The sequence below is a fragment of the Panthera uncia genome, assembly GCF_023721935.1.
Source record: "Panthera uncia isolate 11264 chromosome B2 unlocalized genomic scaffold, Puncia_PCG_1.0 HiC_scaffold_24, whole genome shotgun sequence".
NCBI classification, from domain to species: Eukaryota; Metazoa; Chordata; class Mammalia; order Carnivora; family Felidae; genus Panthera; species Panthera uncia.
In genome coordinates, this window is record NW_026057580.1 from 1,729,128 (window position 1) to 1,755,385 (window position 26,258).

Here is a 26,258-nt window from a genome sequence, read left to right on the forward strand (position 1 = left end):
GAGCCATTTCACACTTTGGTGGCTTTGTACCTGCAAATTCCTGTGCCTGGATCACCCTTCAAGTACCCCCACCCCACCCCTGTACCTGTGGAGAAAGCACACCTCCAGCCCTGGAAACTCCAGCAAATGTCACATCCTGTGTTGTCCCATAGGTGTGTGCGTGCACAAAATAATGCCCTCGTGTGCTGGTGCACACAGGAGGTGCCCAACTGTGCAAAGGATACGCTTGGGCAGGAGACGGCAGGTGGAAGAAAAATTCTCCCCCTCGTGCAAAGCCCATCTCCCCCTTCCCCCCCCCACCCTAACTGGGATAATAGTACTAATTAGTATTTGCTGAGTGCTTATTGTGTGTCAAGCCCTATTCTAAAGCACTTTGCCGGTAGAAATCCATGTTATCCTCCCAATAACCTTACACACTATTCTTATTCCCACTATACAGATGTAAGGACTGAGATACAGAGAGGTTGTGGGGGGGGGTGTGGTTGCACACACAGGCAGTGAGGAAGGAGGACTTGAAGTCTACCTACACTACAGGGATGCTGGCCTGGAGGGAAGGACTAGGAGGCCCCAGATGAGGGTCCAGCTGGCCCCTGGTCCTTGCAAGGCTGCAGCAAGAGTGTGATAGGCACTGAAGCTGGAGCAGGGTCTGGACACAGCAGTGGGGACTGTGATCCCTGGGCTGGGCTCCACAGCCTTGGACACTGTCCAGCCCCTGCCATGTGGGGTCCCCCTGGCTGGGACGGGCAGTGGGGCAGGCTGGCCTCTCAGAGGTCTGGGATCCTCAGCCTCCCACTGCCTCCTGGGCAGCAGTGACTGGCCCCTCCTCTCCCTTCCTCCCCCACCCCACACCCCCTCCCTGAATCATAAAACCAGACCCCAGTCCTGACTATTTCTCAATCCCTAAAAGCCCAGTTCCTGTGGGCAGCACTCGATGCGCCTGCCCCTCTCCTTTCCGCACTTCAAGGGAAAGACGAGATCTTGCACAAGGTCCCCTGTGTCTGCCTTCCACCAGGGAAGCCTGACATGGAGCCTCTCCGCCTGCTCATCCTGGTGGCCGTCACAGGTAGGAGCCCGTCTTGCCGCTGGCCAGGCCTTCTCTCCTTCCCCTTCTTGAGTATCCAGGGGGGGGGGGGGCGGGCAGCCCTGGGCCCAACTATAAAGGCGGCTGACGTCCTCGGCATGGTCTGCACCCCGCTTTTCCCCACTCACCCCGCATTCTTTATACTCTCCCTCCCTCCCTGGGAGGAGAACCCACTGTCTGACTCTTCATGCACGTGGGAGTCTGAGGGGCTGCTGGATTCTGGCCACAAAGAAAAGGAAGGAATTCTGATGGTGGTACCTCAGGCACTAGGTAGCAGTTGGGGGAAGTTTGGGGGGGCACCGGTAAGAGCCCCGAAGATGAGGCACCACTGGCCCCGGAGGAATGGCAGGGTGGGAGGGAAGAAAGAGAGGAGGAAAACAACCCGTAGCTGAGGATGTACATCTTGTGCTGACGTGAAGGTCCTCTTGTCCTCAGGCCTGGAAGGGAGATGGGGGGCTGACACCCCAGGTTCTTGCACACAACTACCTCTTTTCATTGGGGTAAGGTGCCTCTTGCTCCCCTAGGGCAACAGGCAAACATGGTGAGCAGAGAGGCTGTCCCAGTCGAGCCCTGCTCCTGAGGCTTCTTAGTGGGGAGTGGTGTGGGGGATGATGGGGGGCTGCCTGGAGGCAGAGGGATGCCCCCTCCCTCTTCCCTCAGGTCTCTCTGCTTCAAAAGGCAGGCCACCTGCCCCCTAATCTTGTCTTCCAAGTCTCTTTTGCCATATGGTTGCAGATGGGGTAAGGGAGGACCAAAAAAGGGGAAGTCGAGGCAGAGGGCTCCGCACGATACCCCCTGCAGCCCCTGCCCTGGCAATAGACCACGCTTTAAGCCTATCTCCCCCACCCCAAGACGGGTCTCCAAAATAGCAGCCTCATGTCTCCCCCCAAAATAGCTCTGAGATGAGTCTCTCCTGAAAGGGGAACAAAGCCACAGAAATAGGGAAGCTGGGAACTGAAGGTCAGAAGGAGGAGATGGCAGAGCCAGGGCCCGCGTGGGCCACTGCAGAGTGAGCACGAATGGCCAGGGCAGGGAGGTGGGTATCCAGCCCAGACCCGAGGGGGCCACTGGCCCCGCTCCCTTGAGACGGAGAGCCTGGAGGAGAGGTCTTGGTCCCATGTGATAGGGATAAAATGGGCGGAAGAGAACCGGAGGGAACTTCAAGGCCAACGTCTCTGGAAATAGGTCCAGAGAGGGACAGTTCTTTAAAAATGCCCAGCAAGTCCAACGGTGTTAAAGCCGGACTGGGGACCTGGGTTTCATGGTGGACTGTGCACCTTCTCCCAACTTATACAGGAAGCTGAGCTCCTTAAGGGCAAGACTTCTGTCTCCTTGTTCACTGCGCACAGTAGGTGTTCAATAAACGTTTGGTGAATGAGCGAAGAGTGAGTGAATGTCTCCTCCCCAGAGCTGTCCCGAGCCCACAACACCACCGTATTCCAGGGCATGGCAGGCCGGTCCCTGCAGGTCTCCTGCCCCTACAACTCCTTGAAGCACTGGGGCAGACGCAAAGCCTGGTGCCGCCAGCTGGATGAAGAGGGCACGTGCCAGCGGGTCGTCAGCACCCACCGCTCGTGGCTGCTGTCTTTCCTGAAGAGGTGGAATGGGAGCACGGCCATTGTGGATGATGCCCTGGGGGGCACACTCACCATTACGCTGCGGAATCTTCAAGCCCATGACGCCGGCCTCTACCAGTGCCAGAGTCTCTATGGTGATGAGGCCGACACCCTCAGGAAGGTCCTGGTGGAGGTGCTGGCCGGTGAGTGGGTGGCTGACTGCACCTCTAGGCCACCCCTGGGCTGGGACTGTGTCTCCAAGGTCTGGGCACAGGACCGCCCTCTCGACCACCCTGGGGAAACCCACGGTGCAGATCTTGCCCTCCCACTTGAGGGCCCCTGTGGATGGTCGTGCAGGTTACTCACTGCGCAAGGGGACCGCACTCCAGCCCTGGCGCCCCGCTCCAGGCTGCACTCCCTGCATCGCTTACAGGAAGGATTCTGGGCTCTAATTTGCACAAGGCACCCAGTGAGCTGCTTGCACTCCTGCCTGTCCCCATAGCTTTATCCATTCGGCATCCAGTTGGGATGTGAGCACTGTACAGTGGTCCTTAAGGAGTGAGTGGTGGGAGGTTCGTTTACTCCCTCACCCAATTATCCAAAGGACCTGAAAACATAAATCAAGCACTGACCTGGTACAGAAAACAAGCCCTACGAAGGGACACTGCCTGTGACCCCGGGTGATGTGCTTCATCTCTCCAGGCCTCCATTTCCTTATCTTTAAATGGAGATGATGATGTTTGTCCCGCTGCCCCCACAGGGCTCCCAGGGAGTATCAGTGAGGCGACAGAGTTAAAAATGCTTGGGGGTAAGTGACAGCCCACACCCCAGCCTCCTGCTGCTGACTTCCACCCTGCAGACCTGGGATCCTCATGCCAGGTGACACAGGGTGGCAGTGGAGGTCCCCCCCCCGCCCCAGGCTTTGCACACGATGCCCTCCAGGAAAGCCTTCTGCCTGGGTCTCCAGAACACTATGTATCCCAAAGGAGAACAAATCTGGGGGTTCGTGTCCCCTTTCTGACTCTCCCTCTTCTCAAATCCTCCCCTACCACATGGCCCCTTATGACGGAAATGAGCCATTCATCGAAGGTCTAAGGTGGGGAGGGGAGGGGAGACGGTTTGCCCTAGACCCAAACCCCATGGCCACCACTTTTTTACATGCAGAGGTGGCAGTAGGGGCCAAGGAGACACAGATTTTCAGCCCTATTAGGGCCTAAGCCTCAGCCAACTCCCAAGAGGGTGGCAGGAAAATAACATTATTATAATAATACTCCATGGCTGGTGTAGACAGCTTGACAGTTCACACAGAACTTTCAAATACATCCATTCATCCATTTGACCTTCCCAAAGACCCTGTGTGCTGGGGGGGGGGGGGGGGGTTGTAGTTTCGGCACTTAGCCATACAGGATGATCTCACTGAACCCTGCAACACTATCACCCCACTTAACAGGTGAGGAGACCGAGGCTCAGAGAGGTTAATGACCTGATCTGCTCCAGGCCAGAGCCTAGGGGGCCTCGTGGCATCCAGATGGGTGCTCCCCACTGTGACTGGCTGCCTCAAGGAGGAGGGGCTAGAAGCTCATAGGCTCTGTCTCCCACAGACCCCCTTGATCACCTGGACCCTGGAGGTCTCTGGATCCCTGAAGAGTCCAAGAGCTTCGAGGATGCCCAGGTGGAACGCAGCATGTCCAGGTACAGAGGTGGGGCAGACTTCCACCCTGCAGAGCCCAGGCATGGGATGGGGGCTGGGGTCCTAGAGCTACCAATCCCAAGGCAATTAGAGCATGAAAATGGGCCTGGAGATGATCTGTCTGAACACCCCTCCGACCAGCCATTACGTGTTGGTGTGGCCCTGCCCGTTGTTAACATGCTGAAATTCTTTTTTTATACATAGCTGCTGCTCCAAGACTCCTGAATGGTCAGCCTCCCATCCCTTCCCTGGCCACCCTTGGACATCCCCACAATTCAGCAATAATAAGGGTTTTAGGACAAAACTGGGACCCCACTCCCATACCTGCTCCTTTGGTAGGATCAGCTCTGATTGGTTCATTCCCGTGTACTGGTGTTAAAATACTGTTAGTATAACCATGGAGTGCACATGTGCGCACACACACACACACACACACACACCCCAGACTATACCATTATGCACAGCAGGAAACTGCCCAGCAAGGGAAGGTGATGTGTTTAAACGCACTCAGCAGGTAGATCCGTACCTAGAACTCAGGTCTCCTGACTACAGGCTCCCTCAAGCCTCATCCCAGGGATGGTGCTGGGTGGGGAGATATTCTAGGCCCCTGAAAGCACCTGGTATCTCCCCGGTCCTTCTCGGTGGGCAGACTCCAGTGTGTAGGCCACCCCAAGGTCTCCCTCATGTCCTCCTTGTGTCTTCAAGGGGTCTCTCAGAAGAGGATATCCCCTTTCCACCCACTCCCATCCTTTTCCTCCTGGCCTGCATGTTTCTGGGCAAGCTTTTAGCAGCCAGTGCTCTCTGGGCTGTGGCCTGGCATGGGCAGAAACTGGGGACGCCCCGGGCCGATGGGCTGGACTGCAGCCGTGACCCAGGTTACCAGCTCCAGACCCTAACAGGTGAGCTTCCAGAGCGCAGTGGTGGATGGGGGTGGACTGGGCAGGGGTGGCGAGGTGGGGCTCAGAGGGGCTGTGTGAGCACGCGGTCGGTTGCAGGGCAGAGAGACACGTGAGAGAAGACCCGGCATGGGAAGAGAGGCCCCGGGAGAGGTCTGCTGGGACCATCCCGGCCTGCACACCTGCCCCTCAGCCACCAAGACTCATGGTTCTGCTTTGGCGAAAGGTCACCCTGCCCATACCCTGCTTCCCCTGGCCCCTGGAAACAGAGGTGTGTGTGTGTGTGTGTGTGTGTGTGTGTGTGCGGGCACACCTGGGAAGTGGGAAGGACATTCACCAACTTGTAGGCATTGGTTATTAAACACTCTCACAAATAAATCCAAGACTTCTCTTTGGCTACCAGGCTAGGAGAATGAATCTGGACGAGGAAAAGTCAAGAGGTCTGCCTCCTTGGGGACTTGGGTCTTAGGCTACCGCGTCTCTCTGTTCTCCCCGCCTCCAAACTGCCCATCTTTTGCTTTTCCTCGCTCCCTTCCCTAGATCTAATTGCTGGATCCTGCCTCCTCGTCTGGGATTTCTCTAGCATCCAGGCTGCTGCCCCTCTCCTCCATTTGCCTCCCACCTGTCAGTTCCCGAGGATTATTGCGGCCCACCTCCCCCAACCATCAGTCCATATAACGCCCAGCTGACTCATCGACTCCCTTCCCCAGACCTCTGCTTTCAGCGTGTTACTTCCCCTCCAGGGGAACACCCACGGCTGGCCTCATGGAGTGCAGCATACCAGAGCCGGGAACTACTGCTCTGAGCCCCTCACTGCACAGAAGGGAAACTGAGGCTCTCGAGGGAAAGATGTCACCCCAAGTCCCCAGTAGAGCCTGGAAGTGCAAATTTCACTTCGTGTTCACGTTGCCCTTCCCTCTAGCTCCATCCTACTCATTTATTTCATGAGAAAATGGATATGTTCTGCGCCAGGTACCATTCTGAGCGCTGGAGACAAGCGAGAACCAAACAGGCAAAGATTCCTGCTCACACAAGGTCCCCGGACCTGGGGGAGGGGAGGGAGACAGACACAAGTCAGTCAGCCAGATGGTATGCTGAAGGGCAAAAGTGCCCAGGAGGAAACGACCAGTGAAGCCGGGCTAGGAGCACTGGGGGTGCACAAGGGACAGGGATGATGTAATTTAGAGGGCAACAGAAGGAACCTGTGCAGGAGAACCACATCAGGGGGAGAGGACCAGGCCAGAGGGACTCATCTCTCCCCGGGCACACACACACCACTGTGGCCCAAGTGAGGGGAGTGGGGACGCAGACTTGCCCAGGGAGGGCTGTGGGGGGAGGAGCCCATCCTCAGGCTTTCTGTCCTGGGCCTCTGGGAGGTGGAAGCCTGGGACCCTCTGTGGCCATGGCCACAAGTGGCAGCTTTGCCCCCCACCGTGGGCTTTCGGATCGTTGGGAAGGACCCCCGATGCAGCCCTCGTGCCCAGCCTCATGTGCACACATCACTCCCCGGAGCCAGTCTTGCCCAGCCCTGCTTGGCTCACTCCCCGCAGATGCTGGGCCGGGCTGTGTGTCCCAGGCCCTTAGACTCAGCCGCATGTGAAGCTTTCTCATCGTGTCCCAGGCACCAGTCTCCTTCCCGCAGACCCGAGGCACTGTCTAGCGGCCAAGATGCGCGGCTCCCCCAACCCTGGCACGAGAACGTGTCTGCAGTTCCCCTGTTCTTGGGAGCTTGGCCTTTTCTCTTTCTTCCTCCCCCACATTGGAGACGTCCCCCTGGGGACTTGGATCACCACTGGGATCCCCTGCCTTGGACTCTCTGGGGTGCACACTGGACTGAAGGGGGGATCAGGTACTTTGCCTCCTACTAAGAAACTCCTCTGAGCCTCAGGGTCCTCACCTAATAAAAACACAGAACAGGGGCACCTGGGTGGCTCGGTCAGTGAAGTGCCTGGCTCTTGATTTCGGCTCAGGTCATGATCTCACGGTCATGACATTGAGGCCCACATTGGGCTCTGTGCTGGGCATGGAGCCTGCTTAAGATTCTCCGTCTCCCTCTCTCTTTACCCCTTCCCCCTCCTCTGAAATCAATCAATCAAACAAACAAAAAACAAACAAACGAGCAACACTGCTTTGCTGAAGTTTTGTGAGGTTGAAAGAAATACCATTAGTGAAAGTCCCAGGGCCGATGTCTGGTGCAGAATAGGTCCCGAATAAACATTGGCTTCCTCCCTCTTCTCTAATGCCCACCTCCCTGAGGCCAGCATCCTGCCTGGTCACCTCTGTCCTTTGTACCCAGCGGTGGACCATTTTAGGCACTCAGTCAAATACTGAGGACAGGTCTCGCTTCACAATACTTCTGTGGACTGTTAGTGTAATGACTTACCCGCAAGGAAATCAAAGAAAGCCTGATACGTACTGGCAGGACAGATATAAGCATTTCCACATCACCCACGAGGCTGACCCACCCATCTGGTTTGCCCAAGACTTTGCTAGTGTATCACCAAAGACCCATGTCTCCCAGGAAAACTCCGAAGTCTGGGCAGACGGGACAACTGGTCACCCTCTCACCACTTCCAGCTTAACGCACTGTCTGGCTTTCTCAGGCTCCTGTTCCCAGTTCCCATCGGCAACTTCCTTGTTCCTGAAGGAAGGAGAGAGCAGAGAGAGGGAAGGAGCAGAGAAGGGAGGGGAGAGGAAGGAGGGAGGGTAGTTTCTTTAGCCCCTTTCTAGGTGTGATGTCTAGGTCAGGCGCTGGCTGCCCCTTCCAGACATCCTCACCTTACCTGCCTTTGTCTCTCTGAGCACCAGTGCTCCCCCTGGAGTCCCAGATCAGGAGGTGTATCGTCCACGTTCTGTGCAGGGTCCCCACACCCCAGTTCTGCACAGGGGGACATGAATGGGGGCCAGATGTTTCCTGTGCGGGCAGTGGGTTCCTGTCACGGCAAAGGAACCCCAAATTATGAGGCTTGGAGTTTACACATGGCATCTGGCACATCGGCCCATCTTCCTCTCTGGAGAGACAGATAGTAGATAGATACATAGAGAGACTGATAGACAGACTGATAGCTAGCTAGATAGACAGATAGATAGATAGATAGACTAATAGAGAGATAGATAGATAGATAGATAGATAGATAGACAGGTAGATAGACTGGTAGATAGATAGATAGATAGATAGATAGATAGATAGATAGACTGATAGATAGATACATAGATAGATAGACAGATAGACTGGTAGATAGATAGATAGATAGATAGATAGATAGATAGATAGATGTTAGGTACCTTTACTCTGGAAGGTAAAGAGATCTTCTCTAGGGAAGGGGGTGGGGGTATAAGCAAATCCCTCAGGAGCTGGTACCCTCTCTCTAGCTTCCAAAGCATGCTTGCTATTTGATGACCGTCGAACAAAGCTTGATCAGTGCCCAGACCACACAGAAACGTGAAAATATCCATGGAGAATGATCTCCCCACAGAGAGGATAGTGCATTCGTGAAACAAAAATAATATGCTGTAAAAAAAGTTTGGAGAATAAGAAATCTTGTAAAGTGAAAATGCCAAGGCATAAAAGTGTAAAAGGGATGAGAGAAAAAGATGAGGGTACCTTCTGGAAATCAGAACGCAATGGACGAAATGATGGGAAAGGAGAGAGAAAAGTTGTGCAAAGGGGATGAATACATGAGGTTCAATATCCAACTCATTAAGGGGTTCCAGAAAACAGGGGGAAAGAAGAAAATGGAGCATAATTATCAAAGGGTTGATGCAGTTGCCAGAGCTGGAGAGCGTGTGTCCACACCAGCAGGGGCTGGAGGGCACCCAGCACAGTAAATGAAGGCCGGTCCCATCCAGGGCGCCACCAGGGTGGGGTCTCTGGGTGTGAGGTCGTGTGGCAGGACTGGACAGTCCCCTGAGGGCTTGGCCGGTGCATTCCTTACAGAATTTAGAACCCAAATGGCCCTTCACCTTCCTCCTTCACAGCTCTGCATCCTCAGATTCTATTTCTGGAAGACCCTGAGGATCATCTGCCTCCCCTGCTTCCCAGTTTCCACCATCCTCCTGTCACCTCATCCCTTAGCTGGGCACCAGGATCCCAGGTCCCGCCTGTCCTTGGGCTTCTTCTCACCCTGCCTCACCCACCCCTGCCTCCTCTCAGGGTCTCTTCCCAAGCCCGGAAGCAGCCAGGCTTTGGAAAGGCGCCTTATCCCCACCGGTGGAGGGGCCCCCAGTGTCCGCCTCCCACCCCATGGCGGCTGAGAGCCCCACGTGACTGTCCAAGGCAGATGTTTCCTGCTCCCTGGGGAATGCTGCGTCAGTGGCCAGGCCAGCCGCAGAGCTGACATCTCCCTGACCCACCATGGGCCCCAACCTGCTCATGCTGTTGCTGGTGGGACTGGCAGGTAAGGTGATGCGGGTGGGCTCTGGGCCCCATGGGCTCCGCTTGGTGCCCAGGAATAATTGACATCATGGTGGCACCAGCAGCATATATGTAGGGCCCTGAAGGGGGACCTCTAGGCCCCTGTGCCCCTGTGGCAAGTGGGTGGGCTGGAAAGTTCCCCGGGCTCCTGCCCCGCATAACCACATCCCTTCCTTCCCCAGGCCAGGCCTCCACCAGCTTCCCGGAAGTGCTGCAGGCCCCCGTGGGGGGCTCCATTCTGGTGCAGTGCCACTACCGGCTCCAGGACGTCAAGGCTCGGAAGGTGTGGTGCCGGTTCCTGCCCGATGGGTGCCAGCCCCTGGTGTCCTCGGCTGTGGATCGCGGAGCCCCGGCGGGCAGGCGCATGTTTCTCACGGACCTGGGGGGTGGCCTGCTCCAGGTGGAGATGATTACCCTGCGGGAGGAGGACACCGGCGAGTACGGCTGCGTGGTGGAGGGGGCGGCGGGGACCCAGACGTTGCACAGGGTGGCCCTGGTTGTGCTCCCTCCAGGTGAGTCATTCTAGGCTGGCCATTGCCCCTCCCCGCCCCACCTGCTGCTCTCCGTCCTTGGGGAATGGGGCCCTTGGGGGCGGGGGAGGGGGGAAGGGGGCGGGGCTGGGAATTGGAAGGAGAGAGTTTTGACAGCACCCCGGGGAGCGGAAGCAGAACTGGGTGAGCAGTCAGAGATAAAGGAGCCAGACGGTGGGTCCCTTCCCCCTCCTGCTCTAGCGGGGGTTTCCCCCGGCTGAAAGGCATGTCCTCACCCATGGTCTTGGCCCGCCTCATCCCGCATTTTCAACATACTTGATGCTTTTTTTTTTTTTCTCTTAGAAAGGTTTTAAACAAAGTTGTTTTTTTTTTTTTAATTTTTAAAATGTTTATTTATTTTTGAGAGAGAGAGAGAGAGAGAGAGAGAGTGACAGAGCGTGAACAGGGTCGAGAGGCAGAGAGAGAGGGAGACACGGAATCGGAAGCAGGCTCCGGGATCCGAGCTATCAGCGCAGAGCCGGACGCGAGGCTCAAACCCACAAACTGTGAGATCATGCTATGAGCCTAAGGCGGGCGCTTAACTGACTGAGCCACCCAGGCACCCCTTAAGCAAAGTTTTAATTTGGGCATTTATCAACTGGAATTTGTTCTTTAAACCTCCCAGTTTATTACTCCTGCTCTAATGGGTTTGATGGCTTAAAATGACTGAATTCGGATTTTATTGAATTTTATGTCTTCACAGAGCATCTAGGATGCGCCTCACCTACATGCAGGTACATTCGGTACCTGGATTACTTCAACTCCTTTAGTTTTACCCATGAGAAAAGTGTCACTCCTGGTCCCTCCAGGGTTGTCAACCCCTATCCTCGGGAGAGAAAGTACTTTTATATAGGCTGTGGTTTTCTCTCCCAGCCGACAACTTTCTAACGTCTGAGCATTTATTAAAAGAAAATTTTAAAGTAGGAGAAAGAATTTTCCAGAGAAATTGGATGTCGTAAAACAAAAACAATGTTTTGGAGGGAAAACGGCCAGCTTCCTGCTGAAATGGAGCCTGCTCTACCTTTCTCTTAGGAATGATGATGTCTTTTTTGCCTTCACGGCTTCCTTTCTCAAGTAATTTGTGCCCAAGCCCCAAATAAGGAAATGAAGAAAGGCACTTTCCCTGCTCGTGGTTTTTTTCCCCACTTGTTACTTATGAGGACGGACTAAGGTGTCCTTAGAATCCCTCTCATCTCCGGTCCATGATTATTACTTTACATTGTAAAGTGTACATTGTAAAGGACTGTTGGTCCTAGTCTTCTCCTGTCCTCCTCCTTCCTTGGCACCGTAAGGTCTGGTAACTCAAGCCTGTAGGACAAGATGCACTGGGGAGAGGGGCAGGTGCTGGGGACCCGACAGCTGTAGCGTGTGGATGCTCAGGGCTGGCTGGTGGAGCATGGCTTTCAGGGAGGGTGTGGGTGGCTTAAATGGCACTAGGTGGGCAGGACGCATGCAGGAAGATGGGAGACACAGCATCTCCAGATCCTGGTTTGGCTTGGTGGGGGTGGGGGTGGGGTGGGGATGGTGAGCCTCTGAGAAGAAGGAAGACCACACCTGCTGAGAGTCTAGAAGGACTGGCCAGGTTCCCAAGACAGATCATCCGGCCCAGAGAAACCAGGCCTGAGTCTGACAACCAGAGAGGTTGAGCACAGTGGTGTAGGGACAGTAGAAGCCTTGTCACAAAACTGAGTCTGGGGGTCTGAGCAAGGGTCTGAGCAAGGGTCCCTTGGCATTGTTTCACATTAGGGGTGACCCTAGAGTTCTTTAGATCCTGAGGGCAGAGCTTGGGTTGCCCCGCCCCCCCCCCCCCCCGCCCGGCTTGCAGGGGGTCACATGGTTGCAGGTAGGTAGAGAAGTCTAGCGGGCTATGCCCCTTTAGAGACCTGTGGATGAGCGACAGGAGCAGGGTTGTCACTGCGGGATAGAGTGGAGAGCCTATGCTGCGGTGGGGTGGGGAGGTGGGCGCAGATTACCCAGTGTGTGGTTCCGCATAGGCTGAGCAGCCCGAGAGGCCAGGGAGAGGCCAGCAGGTGAAGAAGGAAAGCAGGGGCAACAGTTGGTGGTGGAGGGGCAAGAGGGTCCCATCACAACTGGGTAAAGACAGAAAGAATCCACCTCTGATCTCCAGAATGAGGGCCCCTAAGGAATATGCCAAGCCCCCATTTGTGTTTCTTGCTTGGAACCTCTCCTTCCTCGGCCCCCCTCCCCCAGTCCCTTGGACCTCAACAGGCCCGTGACCCTATCCACACTGGGTATGTGCTCATGACTGTTTCCTTCTGACTCAGCTCCTACCCCGAAAGAGGAGGAAGAGAACTATAAGGTTGGGAGTCTGGCTGACGGCCCCTTCTCAGACATCGTGGGCAGTGCCAGCCCTTTGGAACCCAGCCAGGATGAGAAGAGGTACTGACTGAGAAGAGCTGTATTCAGGGTCCGGGAAAAGGCTGGTGGTGGGAAAGGGTGGGAAAGGCTTATTCAGAGCCCCAGGCTAACTCAAAGGGAAACCTCACAGTTCCTTCCACCTCTGGAGAACTTCTGATCAGGCAGGAGGTCAGGCAGACCCTCCTGTCCCACCTCCCCCCCACCCCCAGTTCAGCAATGGCCCCTTTATGCCCGTGGGTCTCCAGCCAGGATAACCTGAAAATGTGTTTCTCTTCTGCCCTGCCTATGCCTGCCCTCCTAATTCCACCCCCAAATCCTCTTCTCCAAACCATGGCTCACCGAGAATTGCACCTTTCTGCTACCGCTCCGGGGCTCCTGGTGAGCAGCTTCCTGCCAAGTTCAGGCTTAAGCTCCCCTATCCCTTTGTATCCTTCAGCATCCCCTTGATCTGGGGCGCTGCGCTCCTGCTGGGCTTGCTGGTGGCAGCAGCCGTGCTATTCGCTGTGATGGCCAAAAGGAAAGGTAGGTAGCAGTCTACCTACACACCCCAGCACAGCCCCTGCTGGTCCTGAACCAGCCAGTCTTGTAGACAATGTCGGGAGTCTAGTTCTGCTTCCCCTATAGATGGGCTTGTCTGGGCTTTAGGGGGGCCCCCAGGCCCTAGAAGTCCCCAGTTGAGGGGTGGATGGGAGGAAGGAGACTCAGTGAGAGCCAGCCTGGGGACAGACAGGAATTGGACAGGGTGGACCAGTGGAATAGAGACAGGTGACTGGAGATGGTGGGGGAAGGGTCTCAGGAGACTGGCTGAATGTTGAGGTGGGTTGGAGGAAGCTGGAAGCAGTAAGTGGGTGGGTGGGGTCTCCTGGCAGGCCGGGGTGTAGCTGGTGTCCCGTGGGAGTAGACTGGAGAGTCTGGACTAGGAAAGAGGCTTCTGAAGGGAGTGAGGAATGGGCACTGAGCCAATACAGGAAGGAGACTGTGCTGCCGTCCTCTGTCCTCCCAGGGACCAGGCTTGGTGTCTGTGGCCAATCTCAGAGCAGCAGAGTTTCAGGCAAGGTAAGAGGCATCTGTGGGCCCCCAGCCAAATTCCGCAGACCTTCCGTCTGCACGGCTCGCTGAGAGGTCCCAGGATGAGGGGGTGGTGAAAGACTGGGACCCAGTCAGAGTCCAAACCCTCTTCCTTAATGCTGTGAACTTGGTGCCAGTGGTCTTCTGCCTTCCTACCTTGGTATTTCACCCTCCCAGATTTGGGGAGAAACTTGGGGCTTGAAAATCTTCAAAGTGAAGCCTTCTTGCCCACTGACATCCTCAGGATTTGAGAGACAGATCCAGTGTGGTCCTGGACTTCCCCGCAGAGGGAACTGGGGCAGAAGAAGGCATACTCTCTGCCTCATTTGTCTGCTTTTGTTACAGGCCTCCTCCTCAGTGGTCCACCACATCAGTGACTCTGGCCTTGGAGTTGATTTTCCATCGGACATACCGTATGCTAGGCTCGACTCGCCACCTTCCTTTGACAATACCACCTATAGCAGCCTACCTTTTGATCCCCCATCAGAGGACTCTCCATCCCCAGCCCAATCCTCATCGCCTCCTCTGCCTCCTAAAGTCCTGATGTACTCTAAGCCTGTGACATATGCCACAGTTATCTTTCCTGGAAGGGACAAGGGTGGAGGGGCCACCTGTGAGCCAACCCAAGATCCACTGACTAGCCAAACGGCACCCAGCTAAGCTGTTCATCATACTATTACCACAGAGACCATCCCCAGAGTTCTATGCATCCAGCCAGCCAGCCCATACCCTAGATCCTTAGTATATCAGAACAGCTAGGGACTTTAGGATCTAATCTAACATCTTGACTTTTCTGATGTGGAAAGTGATACTTATATGTGATTGAGATATGCTAGGAATGAACCCCCCATGCTGGTTCCTCTGCCCTTAAACCACTGAGGTAAATAAACTCTGAATGATAATATATGAGCTCTTGATAGTTGACGGGGAAAGAAAGGGCCTGAGTTTGACTATTCACATGGCCTGGGAACTCTAAAGATTCTAGTCCAGAGTTTGTGCTATGATTTCCTGCCTGTCCTGCCAGTGAGGGCATGGTTTCATTCCTGGTCAGAATTCCGGGATGCAGTCTGATTCAAGGGGCACCAAGAAGGCATCTTCGAATGTATTTCCTGCCTTTCTCAAGATACCTGAAAGTACAGATCCATTAGCTTGAGTCTAGAAATCTCTTCTGCCTTCTGCTCTGCACCTTGTAAACAAGTGGTACCTTATGACGTGATGACATAAGATGGGAGGAAGGGGATAATGATAAATTAAGACTCAGGACAGATGGGGTGGGAAAGATGGAGCTGAGGAGTAAGATCAGAAACTGAAATAAATCCCAAGTCTGTTCCTTGACAGCACAAAGGATTTCCAAGCACCAGGAGATAAGAGACCTTTGCAGACATGTTTTATCAGAGCTGGCTCTCTCTCAGCTGGGTGGACATCTGGTAGCACTGTTCCCTTTGGCCTGAAATTTGGGGCCTGGGAAGAGCCTGGTGGAGAAAAAGCATGGCATGGGAAGAAGGGGAATGAGTGGTAAAGGTGTGGCCGTTGTTAAGTGTACATGAAAACTAGTCCAGGCTGGGGGTGGAAGGGCCTTTAAGGTCTCTGCCAGGATTTCTTCTGAAACTGTTCAATTTGGAAATATTTGCCCATATTGAGATGAGAGACAGGTGGGGAGGATGAGGTGCTTGGGAACCAAATCTTCTTATAATCATGGAGAGTTAGGCATAAAGAGGTTGTCACCATCGGAGGGGCCCGGAATTCGGTATAGGTACCTGAGGAGAGGGGACAGGCAGGGCCTGGCTCCAGCTGAGGAAGTCTAGTGATGCTATTTTCAGGGAGCTCTGGCAGGATATTTGGAGCTTCCCCTGATAGTCTCAACCTATGACAGAACCTAAATTTACTTCCATCCCATGTGGAGGCAGCAGCTGCCCACCAATCAACTAAGCCCTCACTTTCCCTAGATAAGATGCTGGTGGGGGGGGGGGGGGGGTTGCCTGCTGTGGAGGAGGGGTGGTCAGGGTGGGGAGAGAATACAGGGGAAGGTCAGGATAAAGTCTAAAAAGAAGGCCTGTGGGAAAAACCCTGGTCTGAACATAGTGTGAACTTTTTGGAGCCTGACAGAAGTAAATGTATATTTAACAACACAAAGGAAAATACTAAGATCCATTGGCTGGTAGAGAAAACAGAGGAGAAGGGGAAATATATGAATTCCATCATTGCTTATGGTAGAAGTCTATGAATACCAACCCAAATCTCCTTTATAAAAGTAACTTCTGAGATGAAAATACGGATCTTCTATATTTTATCATAAGAAACACATGAAAACAAAGAAAATGCAGGTGACATGACCAGCCCATTGCTTCATATCAGAAACCTTTGGAGTGCAGCTAAAGGAGTTCTCAGAGGAAAAGTCATAGCCTCAACAATAAGAACTAAGCATCTTACTCAAATTGCTAGCTCATTTTAAAGGAGAAAAGTTATATAACTAATACACAAATAAAAGAGCTTATTCTTTGAAATGAAATATAAAAGACACTGTTAGCTAACTTACTCAAAAAGGATGAAATATGAAATGACAAGGGGGAAATAATCACAGATATAAAGACAAAGAAAAAAAATAATGAGAATATTTTGTGCTGCTGGTGGTGGTTAGGGTGGGAGGAATGAATATAGAGAAAGCCTGAAATAATTTTTTCGGGTGATTGAAATGTTCTCTGTTACGACTGTGGTAGTGGTAACATGGGTGTATATATTTGTCAAAAGCTACCATTAAAATAGGTGCAGTTTCTTTTATATAAATTATGTTTTGATGAAGTTAATTAAAAAAAATACTTGAAAGACCACTGGGGAATAGTTAAAATAATCTTAGAGAAGAAAACGCTCTTTATTACACAAAACTCAGAAGCCATAAAAAAATTCATAGATACTTTAAAACTGACACATTAAAATAAATTAAGAAAAGACTGATATCTTTTTCTTCATGACACAAGCACAATACACAAAGACAAAACACAAAATGAAGAAAAATTCTGCAACTCATACAAAGGCAGAAATCTCATTTCTCGAACACTTATAAATCAATTAAAATAATAGGTTATGGTCACAGGATATATACATATAGCTCACTAAAAAAAGGAAATATAAACAATAAAGATGTTTAACTTCATCGAAGGGAAATGCAATTTAAAAGTAAAAAAAAATCATTGAGAATGATTTAAAAGAAAATGGTTTAAGAACTCAGAAAATTCTCTCTTCCATAAAAGCAACAAGAAAACTGGCAAAAATAGTCAGAATCAACCTTGTTAGAGCTCTGGAAACCAATGCCTGCACCAACCCAAGGAGTCTATCCTTATGAAAATTGGCTTTTTCCACATTGTATCTGATTCAAAACACAACTTCATAATGCAATACTTACACATCTGTGTTGATAGGCACACCATTTATTAAGATGTAACTTTTATAACACTTATAATTTGTAAGAGTGGGGAGGGAATGGGGCTATATAGGAGCAAAGTCTTGTATATTGTTGAAATTAAGCTGGTATACACGTAAACTAGATTGTTTTAAATTAAAATGCTAATTGTAATCCCTAGAGCAAGGAAAAAAAAAACTCAAAAACATAGTAAAAGAATGACAAGGGAATTAAAATGAAATTAAAATTATGTATTTAATATAACAGAAGACAGCAGAGGAAGAGAGGGGCAACAAGATATAAGACAGGTAGAAAACAAATAACAAGATGGAAGACATAAATCCTATCTTATCAGTAGTTACATGGAATGTAAATAGATTAAACACTCCAATTAAAAGCCAGAGATTGACAGAATGTATTTAAAAACACATGATCCAATTATATGCTTCCTAAGAGACAAACTTTGGATTCAAAAACATAAGTAGGTTCAAAGTAAAAGGATGGAAAAACATGTACCATGCAAACTAGCTAAAGAGAGGTGGAGTGACTATATTAATGAAGATAAAAGAACATTTTATAATGATAAAAAAGTCAACCCATCAAGAAGATATAACAATTATAAATACATATGTACCTAATAATAGCATTTCAAAAGACATAAAGAGGGGTGCCTGGGTGGCTCAGTCGGTTAAGTGTCCGACTTCGGCTCAGGTCACGATCTCGCGGTCCGTGGTTTCGAGCCCTGCATCGGGCTCTGTGCTGCAGCTCAGAGCCTGGAGCCTGTTTCCGATTCTGTGTCTCCTTCTCTCTGACCCTCCCTCGTTCATGCTCTGTCTCTCTCTGTCTCAAAAATAAATAAACGTTAAAAAAAAAAAAGACATAAAGCAAAACTGACAGAACTAAAAGTAATAAGTTGTAGATTAAATAGTAATAGTTGTAGATTTCAGTATCACACTTTCAACCACCGATAGAACAAGGTAGGTAGGTGAAGATTGGCAAGGAAATAGACATGAACAATACTATAAAAAACTAGACTTAACAGACATCTGTAGAACACTCCACCTAACTCCTGGAAAATACAATACATATTCTTCCAAGTATACATACAACATTCTCCAGTATAGACCATATATCTGACAATAAACAAATTCTCAATACATTTAAAATGATTGAAATCATACAAAGTATGCTTTCAGACTACAATGGAATGAAATTAGAAATAAATTACAGAAGTAAATTTTGGAAACTCACAAATATGTGGAAATTAACACACTTCTAAATGGCAAATGGGTCAAAGAAGAAATCACAAGAGAAATGATAAATTCTTTAAGATGAATGAATACAAAACATGATGTAGCAAAACTTAGGGGAGTCAGCAAAACCAGTTCTTAGAGGAAAATTTATGGCTGTAGGTTAACCCCTATTTTAAAAAAGAAGAAAGATCTCGAATCAACAACCTAACTTTCTACCTGAAGAAACTAGAAACAGAAGAGAAAATTAAGCCCAAAATGAGCAGAAGGAAGGAAATAATAAAGATCAGGGCAGAAATGAATGAAATGGAGAACAGAAAAAGAAAAAAATCAACAAAATCAGGTGTTGTTTCTCTAAAAAGATCAAAATTGACAAATCTTAGCTAAAGTTACTTACTTAGCCAAAAAAACAAAAAACAAAACCAAAAACAAAGAGAAGCCTCAAATTACTAAATAAGGAATGAAACTGGAGGGAGAACTACTGACTTTATGAGCTTAGAAGGATTATAAAAGGAAAATTGTGGACAATTGTATATTATCAAAATAGATAACCTAGACAAAATGGACAAATTCTTAGGAAGACACAAACCACTGAAAATGACTCAAGATTAAGTCTCAATATATCTATAACAAATAAAGAGGTTTAAATCATAGTCAAAAAGCTTCCCATGAAGAGAAGCCCAGGCCCAGATGGTTTCACTGGTGAACTCTACCAAACATTGAATGCGTTTTAAAACCAATCCTTCACAAACCCTTCCAAAAAATAAAAGGAACACTTCTTAACTCATTTTATGAGTAAAATCACCAATTTTACCTTGATGCAAAAGCCAAACAAAGAGATCATAAGAGAACTACTGGCCAACATCTCCTATGAATGTAGATGCAAAAATCCTCAACAAAATACTAGTAAACAGGCCCAGCAACAAAGAAAGGATTGTAACACTGTGACAAGATGGGATTTACATCAGGAATGCAAGATTGGTTCCATACATGAAAATCAATGATATACCATATTAATAGAAAAAAAGGACCAAAACCACAGGATCCTTTCAACAGATGACAGAAAAAGCATTTGACAAAATCCAACACCCTATCATGATACAAATATTCAACAAACTAGGAAGAGCAGAGAATTTCTTCAATCTGGTAAAGGGCATCTACAAACAAACAAACAAACAAACAAACAAACAAAACCCAAAAAACTCACAGCTAACATCATACTTAAAGGTAAAAAACTGAAAGGTTTGCCCCTAGGATTGAGAAGAAGACAAAGATGTCCACTCTTGCCCCTTTCACTCAATACTATACTTTGGTTCTAAGGAGTATAATTAGGCAAGAGAAAGAAATAAAAAGGAAAGGGAGAAATATTGGAAAGGAAGAAGTAAAATGATTTCTATTTGCAGATGATATGATCTTATATATACAAAATCCTAAGGAATCCACACAAAAAAACAATAGATCTAATAGATGAGTTCAGCAGTTTCAGGATACAAAATCAATAAACAAAACTCAGTTTTATTTCTATGCACTAGCAATGAAAAATTCAAAAATGAAATTAAGAAATCAATTCCATTAGAATAGAACCAAGAGTAAAATATTTAAGCATAAATTTAACAAAAGAGTTTAAGACCTATACATTGTAAACTATAAGACATTATTGAAAGAAATTTAAGAAAACCTAAATATGTGGAAAAGATATGACATCTTGATGGATCAGAAAATTTAATATTGTTAAATTAGCAATTCTCCTCCAATTTATTTACAGATTCAACTCGATCCCTATCAAAATTACAGTTGTCCTTTTTGTAGAAATTGACAAGCTGATCCTAAGTCATATGGAAATGGAAGGGACCCTGGACAGCTAAAACAGTCTTAAAAAATAACAAAGTTGGAGGACTCACATTTCCTGATTTTAAAACTTACTACAAAGCTACAACAATCAAGGTTGTGTGTACTGGCATTAAGGATAGACACAGAGAGCAATGGGACAGAACTGAGAGTTCAGAAGTAGACCCATACATTTAACAAAATCATACATCACCAAGAGTATCATTTAAATGGGGAAAAGAGTAGTCTTGTTAACAACAAGTGTTGAGATGAGTAGATATCCACAGGCAAAGGATGATTTGAAAAATTTCTTCACACTATATGCAAAAAAAAAAAAAAAAAGAAATCAAAATGAATCAAAAACCTAAAAGAGCTAAAACTATATAAAACTCTTAGGAAAAAAACAGAGGAGTAAACCTTTGTGATTTCTAAGAGAGAACACTTAAAGCATGAGCAACCAAAACCAAAAAAATAACCCACATAAACTGGACTTCATCAAAACTTAACACTTTTGCACTGCAAAATGATAGTGTCATGAAAGTGAAGAGACAATTCACAGAATGAGAGAAAATATGTGTAAATCAAATCTGATAAGGGTCTAGTATGAGAATATATATTTAAAACTCTGAGCTCAACAATAAAAAGGCATTATAACCCAATAAAAAATGGGCAGAAGATTCTAAAAGACATTTCTCCAAGAAGATCAACAAGTGGCCGGTAAGCTTGTAAAAATGATCCACAACAAGGAAGGCCTGGATGGCTCAGTCAGTTGAACGTCTGACACTTGATTTTGGTTCAGGTCATGATCTCACGGGTTTGTGAGTTCAAGCCCCGTGGAGGGGTCCACACTGACAGTGCGGGGCCTGCTTGGAATTCCGTTTCTCCCTTTCTCTCTTCTGATCCCCCTCTCATCCTCTCTCTCTCAAAATAAATAAACTTTTAAAAAGGACATGAGTGGTCCTAAAGGAAATGCGAATCAACACCACAACAAGATACCGCTTCATACCCACTAGAATATGCCTTTATTAAGAGAAGCAAGAACAAGTGTTGGTGAAGCAAGAATGTGGAAAACTGGAACCTTCACACATTGCTGGTGGGAATGTAAAATGGTACAGCGTTTTGGAAAACAGTTTGACAGTTCCTTAAAAAGTTAAACACAGAGTTTCTGCATAACCCAACAATTCCATTCCTAGGCATATACCCAAAGAGAAATGAAAATGTATGTTCATACAAAAACTTGCACATAAATGCTTATAGTGGTGTGATTCACAATGGCCAAAAAGTGGAAACAACCCAGGTATCCATTAGCTGGTGAATGGGTAAACAAAGTGTGGCATATCCATACAATGGAATGCTATCCAAGCATGAAAACGAATGCTAAACATGGATGAGCCTTGGAAAGACAATGCTAAGTGGAAGAAGTCTGACACAAAAGGCCATATACTATGATTCCATTTATACACAATGTCCAGAAAAGGCAAATCCACTGAGACAGAAAGATGGTTACTAGGGGTTGGGGGAAGAGGGACTGGGTAGTGAATGCTAATGGCACAGAGTTCCTTTTTGGGGTGATGAAAATGTTCTGGAATTACATAGTGGTGATGGTAGCAGAGCTTTGTGATATTCTAAGAGCCACCGGATGGTATATCTTTCAAAATGGTGAATTCTATCTCCATTTTAAGAATTGCCAAAAGGGCAACAAATGGCAAGAGAAAAAAAGACAAGGCAAAAAGGAAGGAGCATCACAGTATGCCTAGTTTGTACCATTTGTGGGAAAGAAGGGTGCAGCAAAAAATATATGCTATTGCTTGCATGTGCACAGAATAATTTTTTAAGGATACACAAGGAAGTGGTGACACAGATCCTGGAGGACAAGAATGGGAAAGACTTTCACTGTTAGACACTTTTGTTCCTTTTGAATTCTGGGCCACGTAAATGTATAATCTATATTTACATATAAAAATTAAACTGATAATAATTGCTGACACTGAGCGCTTACTTTGTGGACAGGTACCGTTCTAAGCACTTTGTATTTATTTTGTCTTCATAATGATGCTCTTTTGTTCTATTTTTATCCTCATTTACAGAAAGGGAAAAGGAAGCGTAAAGAAGATACATTTTATGCCCAAAGTAACACAGCTAATAAGTATCCGAGCTAGAATCTGAACACAGGCTGTGTGGCTCTAGGGCCTCTTTACTGCCGCTCTATGCTGCCTCTCAGAAATTTAAAGGAGTGGAAGAGAGGAGAACAGGGGGAAAGTGGGTGACAAGGAGAAAGGAAGGAGGGGTCAGAGAGAGGAAAGGAACGAGGAGTAGGGTGGGAGTAGAGGGAGAGGAGGAAGAGCAACAAGAGTAAGGAGAAAAGGGGGAGTAGGGGAGAGGGGCCAGGGAAGGTACAGACAAGATAGCAGGATTTAAATGGCAAGTTCAGGGCTCCTTTCCCCAGACACTGACCTGTCCTTACAGTTCTGATCATGGTCATCTGAACAGAATATTGAAGATTGGGTACAGGATAGCCTACCATAGGCTAGGTCCCATGGAAGCCTCTATAGCCTAGTGTGAAACTCTGGAATCACATTGGAGTTAGAATCCCAGCTCCACCATTTTGTGGCTGTTTCCTGTAGTATGGCCTTCTTAAGCTTCGGTTTCATCGGTAATATGGGGATAGTAAAAATACTCGCTTCACAGAGGTGCTAAAAAGATTTAAAGAATGTATTTCAAGCATTTAGTATAATGCTTGTCACAGAGTAAGTGAACAATAAATGGTAGCTATCATAACGTTAATTAACAGGCTGTCTGAACACTAGATGATTTGAGTTATAAAGTGTAAAAATCAGTGAGAAGGCAATGCCCTGTGTAAGAAAGGCCATCAAACAGATAAAGGTCAAAAGTCAAAGGCAGCAGCTCTAGAAAGGGAGAATAAAACAGAGGAGGGCTAGGGTCATATACATTTTGGCAATTTCAGTTTCACACGAGAATCCCCAAGTCACACAGTGCAAAAGAGAAATGGGTTTCTCTGTTGGTACACAGCCATATGGGCCTCTCCAAAGATTCCTTGACTTTTTAGGAACTCATTACCACGTCTGCGCCAAGGGGGTAACATCAAAGCACTAGTATTGCCGGCCTTAAGTATCCACAACCTCTGTATCAGGGCTGAGTTTTCCATCTGCTAATGGATCTCGCCTTACATGAGAAGCAATCAGTTCATCCCAGAGCCTCCCAGATGTCCAGTCGACTGCTGGTTCTAATTTCTGCCTCAGTTGTGCCAGTAACTGCTAAGAGTTAAGAAAGATCTACATTTCATGCTTCAGAAACATAGGCTTTTATTTTGACAAAGATATAGACAGTGGTGAGTGTAAACGGCTGGTGTATTTAATACATATACTGTCCAGTATCTTAAAAAGGAGAACTTGGATCATTTCTTTGTGTTATATACAAGAGAACAATGGTCCCTTCAAATGATTTTTTTTAACATATACATTCTTGAATTTCTTCTTCATCTTTATTCTCCCTGACATCAGCCACTCTGTCAAATCCTGAAAGCAGGAACATAAAGAATATCACAAACCCAAAGAAAGTCCTCAGTGCTTACAAATCTAACTCATTGCCCTAGAAAAGGAGGAGATTTGCTGGGCCCTGAGGCAAGGAACTATATTCCTTCCTCTCTTTTCCTTGCCCACATCTTACCATTTACCTTCATAGATATTACATTGTGAATTCTAAGGCTTCCTTCTCCCTTAGTGACCATCCAGCTCCTCCACAGAAACAACCCAGTGGTTTAAGCTGAGATCAAGGAGGAACTTCCAATGCTTGAGGGTACAGATGTGGAAACAAAGGGCTGAGAGAGGCTCTCATATTATTTAACAATATACGGAACCCCCTCTGTCTGGGCTGGGTCCAGCACTAATGAGAGGATAATTACCCGTGGAGCAAGGACTAACTCCTTACAGTTACGTTTCCCTTCTTACTTTGGAGCAGACTTTGACTGCCTGTAAGAATCTGAGACTGTAACGTCTCTCAGACAAGGGTTCCAGGAAGGAATGCTTACTCTGTATTCCTAAATTTCCTCCAAAGGAGTTGTTTTCCTCCAGGAATTCTCCCTCTATCCAAATCCTGGTCAAGCAGGTGTCAAAAGGTCTGATGATGTCAGTCAAGGACATGGATTCTCCTTTTCCAGATCTCATTACAGAGGCTTTAAGCTCAGAGACCCACTGGTGATAGACGGGGCAGGTCACACATCTAGAGAAGAACTCCTTGAAGTACTGAAAGGAGAGGGAAGTCCGTGAGTTCAAGGATGAGCAGTGTCTTCCTCCAGTCTGCTCCACCAGGAATTCTGACAGTGCACACTCACTCAGGGCTCGGGGGACAGGGAGGAGTTACTCAGGGCACAGCACGCCCAGAAAGTTGGTTTTGAGATACAGGGGAACTGGAATGGCTTAGACACAGAAGGCAGGGCGGAAGAGAGACATGTCAAACTGAGCCAGAGTGGGTCCACGGAGAAGGGCTAAACGTTAACATCTTAACGGTACTGGGTAGTAGCTGTGCAAAGGCAGAAAGTCAGGGAGTCCGGTCCTGACCTATATGCAAGAATATCTGGGAGGGTACATGAGGCATGTGGAAAGACTTCCTAGGTGGAGGAAGAAAAGGGTTTGAGGAGGAAAAAGAGACAGAAGCAGCAAGGAGAAGAGGAAGTGGGAGATGTAGGCATCAGAAAGAGCATCACAGGATCAAACTAGAACTTAGGTGTCAGGGGAAGGACAGTAGAGAAACAGGTACCTTGAGGGCTTGGCTGCGAGTCTCTGGGAGAGTATGCATGAAGACATCTTCTGGCATTTTTTGTAACATCAGCACATGGCACTCTAGGAATCGGACAAAGCCATGTGAACCAAACAGTGAGGCATTGGTTCTTTTCACCAACTGGTGAGCTTTGGAGAAGTGCTGCTCAAACAGATTCCACTGAGAGTTCTGGGCAAACCTGGAGGGAAAGAGGCACAGCTCGCAGCTCGATCCCCTGCTTACCGACCTTGGCTCTTTCACAGAACCATCACTTCTTTCAGGCCGTAAGACCCCCTGCGTGCTCAGCGCTGTGATGCTGGCAAGTGGCCAAGGCTGCTGACTCACATGAAGGAGACTTAAAAGGAGACTGTGGGTTACCCAGCACTTAAATGTAACCTTCAACTTAGCTCTCAACCTATAGGCCCGAACCTGCTAAGGGACGAGAAGAACCCCTCTATAAGATGGGAGGGATGAGAGGGAAAGGTCTTTAGGAGTAGTTTAGAGATGCAGAATAGCCCTGCCTGGAGGGGTAAAAGGCAGTAGCTTAAATGACCCCCATGATGTCCTTAATTTTCTAGCTTGTCCCACTGAGTAAGACTCTGGTACCCACATTACCACATGGCCAGAGACGAGTGGACCCCCAGCATGACATTACTCTGAGAGTTCAGAATGCAGCTGTGCTCATAGCGTTGAACGAAACACAGACACTCGCTGAAGGGCCGACATAGCAATCCTGTGGACAGAGAAGGTAACCAGGTGAGGATCAGTTATCTACCGTAGGAACTGGTATAGGTGTATGTACAGGGGAGCGGATAACACCTGATATGCAGACATCCTGAATCACAATGTGATTCCTAGACGTTAAGGAACCAGGGGTTGGAGCAGGGGCCATGCCCAAGGGACAGGCTCATGACTACCTGTGTTCCAAACACAGAGCCATATCCAAGGTCTGAATCCTTCAGGAGTATAGCAGAGCCCTACACAAGATTTACCTTTTCCATAGAGCAGCAGATCTAAGCAAGCAGAATAGAAGCAGGCCAGGCCAAGGACATCATGACCCTGGGAAATGAGCACCCACTGGCTCTCCAGCACATGGACACACAGGTCAAATCTGCCAAGAGACAAAGCTATTGGGACCAGCTAGAGAGTAGGGAGGATGGTACAGGAGAGAAGGGGATCTTACATCTTCAAAGAAGCCTAACATCTCTATATTTCCCCACCTGGGCTCTATTCATATATAAAGTGTCTGTGCCTGAGATCAGACCTGCCTCTAAGCAAAGGAAGTGGGGGAAAATGCCTGAGACAGTTTCCAGGTTCTTTCCTGAACTACTGCAATTACCTACCTCTCTGTAGAGAAATGTAGGAGGAGGAGGAGGAGGGGGGGGGGGGGGGGG

General features: G+C 48.4%; 3 protein-coding genes across 4 annotated transcripts in view; 2 read left to right on the forward strand and 1 right to left on the reverse strand.

The window, feature by feature from the left end:
* Positions 1–906: 906 nt before the first annotated feature.
* Positions 907–6,146, forward strand: TREM2 (triggering receptor expressed on myeloid cells 2). 2 transcript variants are annotated; one of them, XM_049653310.1, is made up of 5 exons: positions 907–1,063; positions 2,490–2,840; positions 4,239–4,329; positions 5,033–5,226; positions 5,323–6,146. In XM_049653310.1, exons 1-5 carry the CDS (start codon positions 1,024–1,026, stop codon positions 5,337–5,339), a joined length of 693 nt encoding a protein of 230 aa, XP_049509267.1. In that variant the 5' UTR covers positions 907–1,023; the 3' UTR covers positions 5,340–6,146. The 2 variants fall into 2 exon arrangements, with proteins under 2 accessions (XP_049509267.1, XP_049509268.1); XM_049653311.1 differs by lacking the exon at positions 5,033–5,226.
* Positions 6,147–9,163: 3,017 nt separating this feature from the next.
* TREML1 (triggering receptor expressed on myeloid cells like 1) lies at positions 9,164–14,719 on the forward strand. The gene is made up of 6 exons (XM_049653312.1): positions 9,164–9,620; positions 9,820–10,149; positions 12,453–12,567; positions 12,983–13,068; positions 13,550–13,602; positions 13,960–14,719. The coding sequence occupies exons 1-6, from the start codon at positions 9,578–9,580 to the stop codon at positions 14,272–14,274; spliced, it is 942 nt and encodes a 313-aa protein (XP_049509269.1). The 5' UTR covers positions 9,164–9,577; the 3' UTR covers positions 14,275–14,719.
* An 8,675-nt stretch (positions 14,720–23,394) lies between these two features.
* The window catches only part of LOC125938268 (adenylate cyclase type 10-like), a 56,901-nt gene continuing 54,037 nt past the window's right edge, over positions 23,395–26,258 (reverse strand). Inside the window, 5 exon segments of the mRNA XM_049653328.1 lie at positions 23,395–23,624; positions 24,137–24,350; positions 24,865–25,063; positions 25,480–25,597; positions 25,857–25,975. Coding sequence (XP_049509285.1) covers positions 23,557–23,624; positions 24,137–24,350; positions 24,865–25,063; positions 25,480–25,597; positions 25,857–25,975 — 718 coding nt within the window. The 3' untranslated portion in view covers positions 23,395–23,556.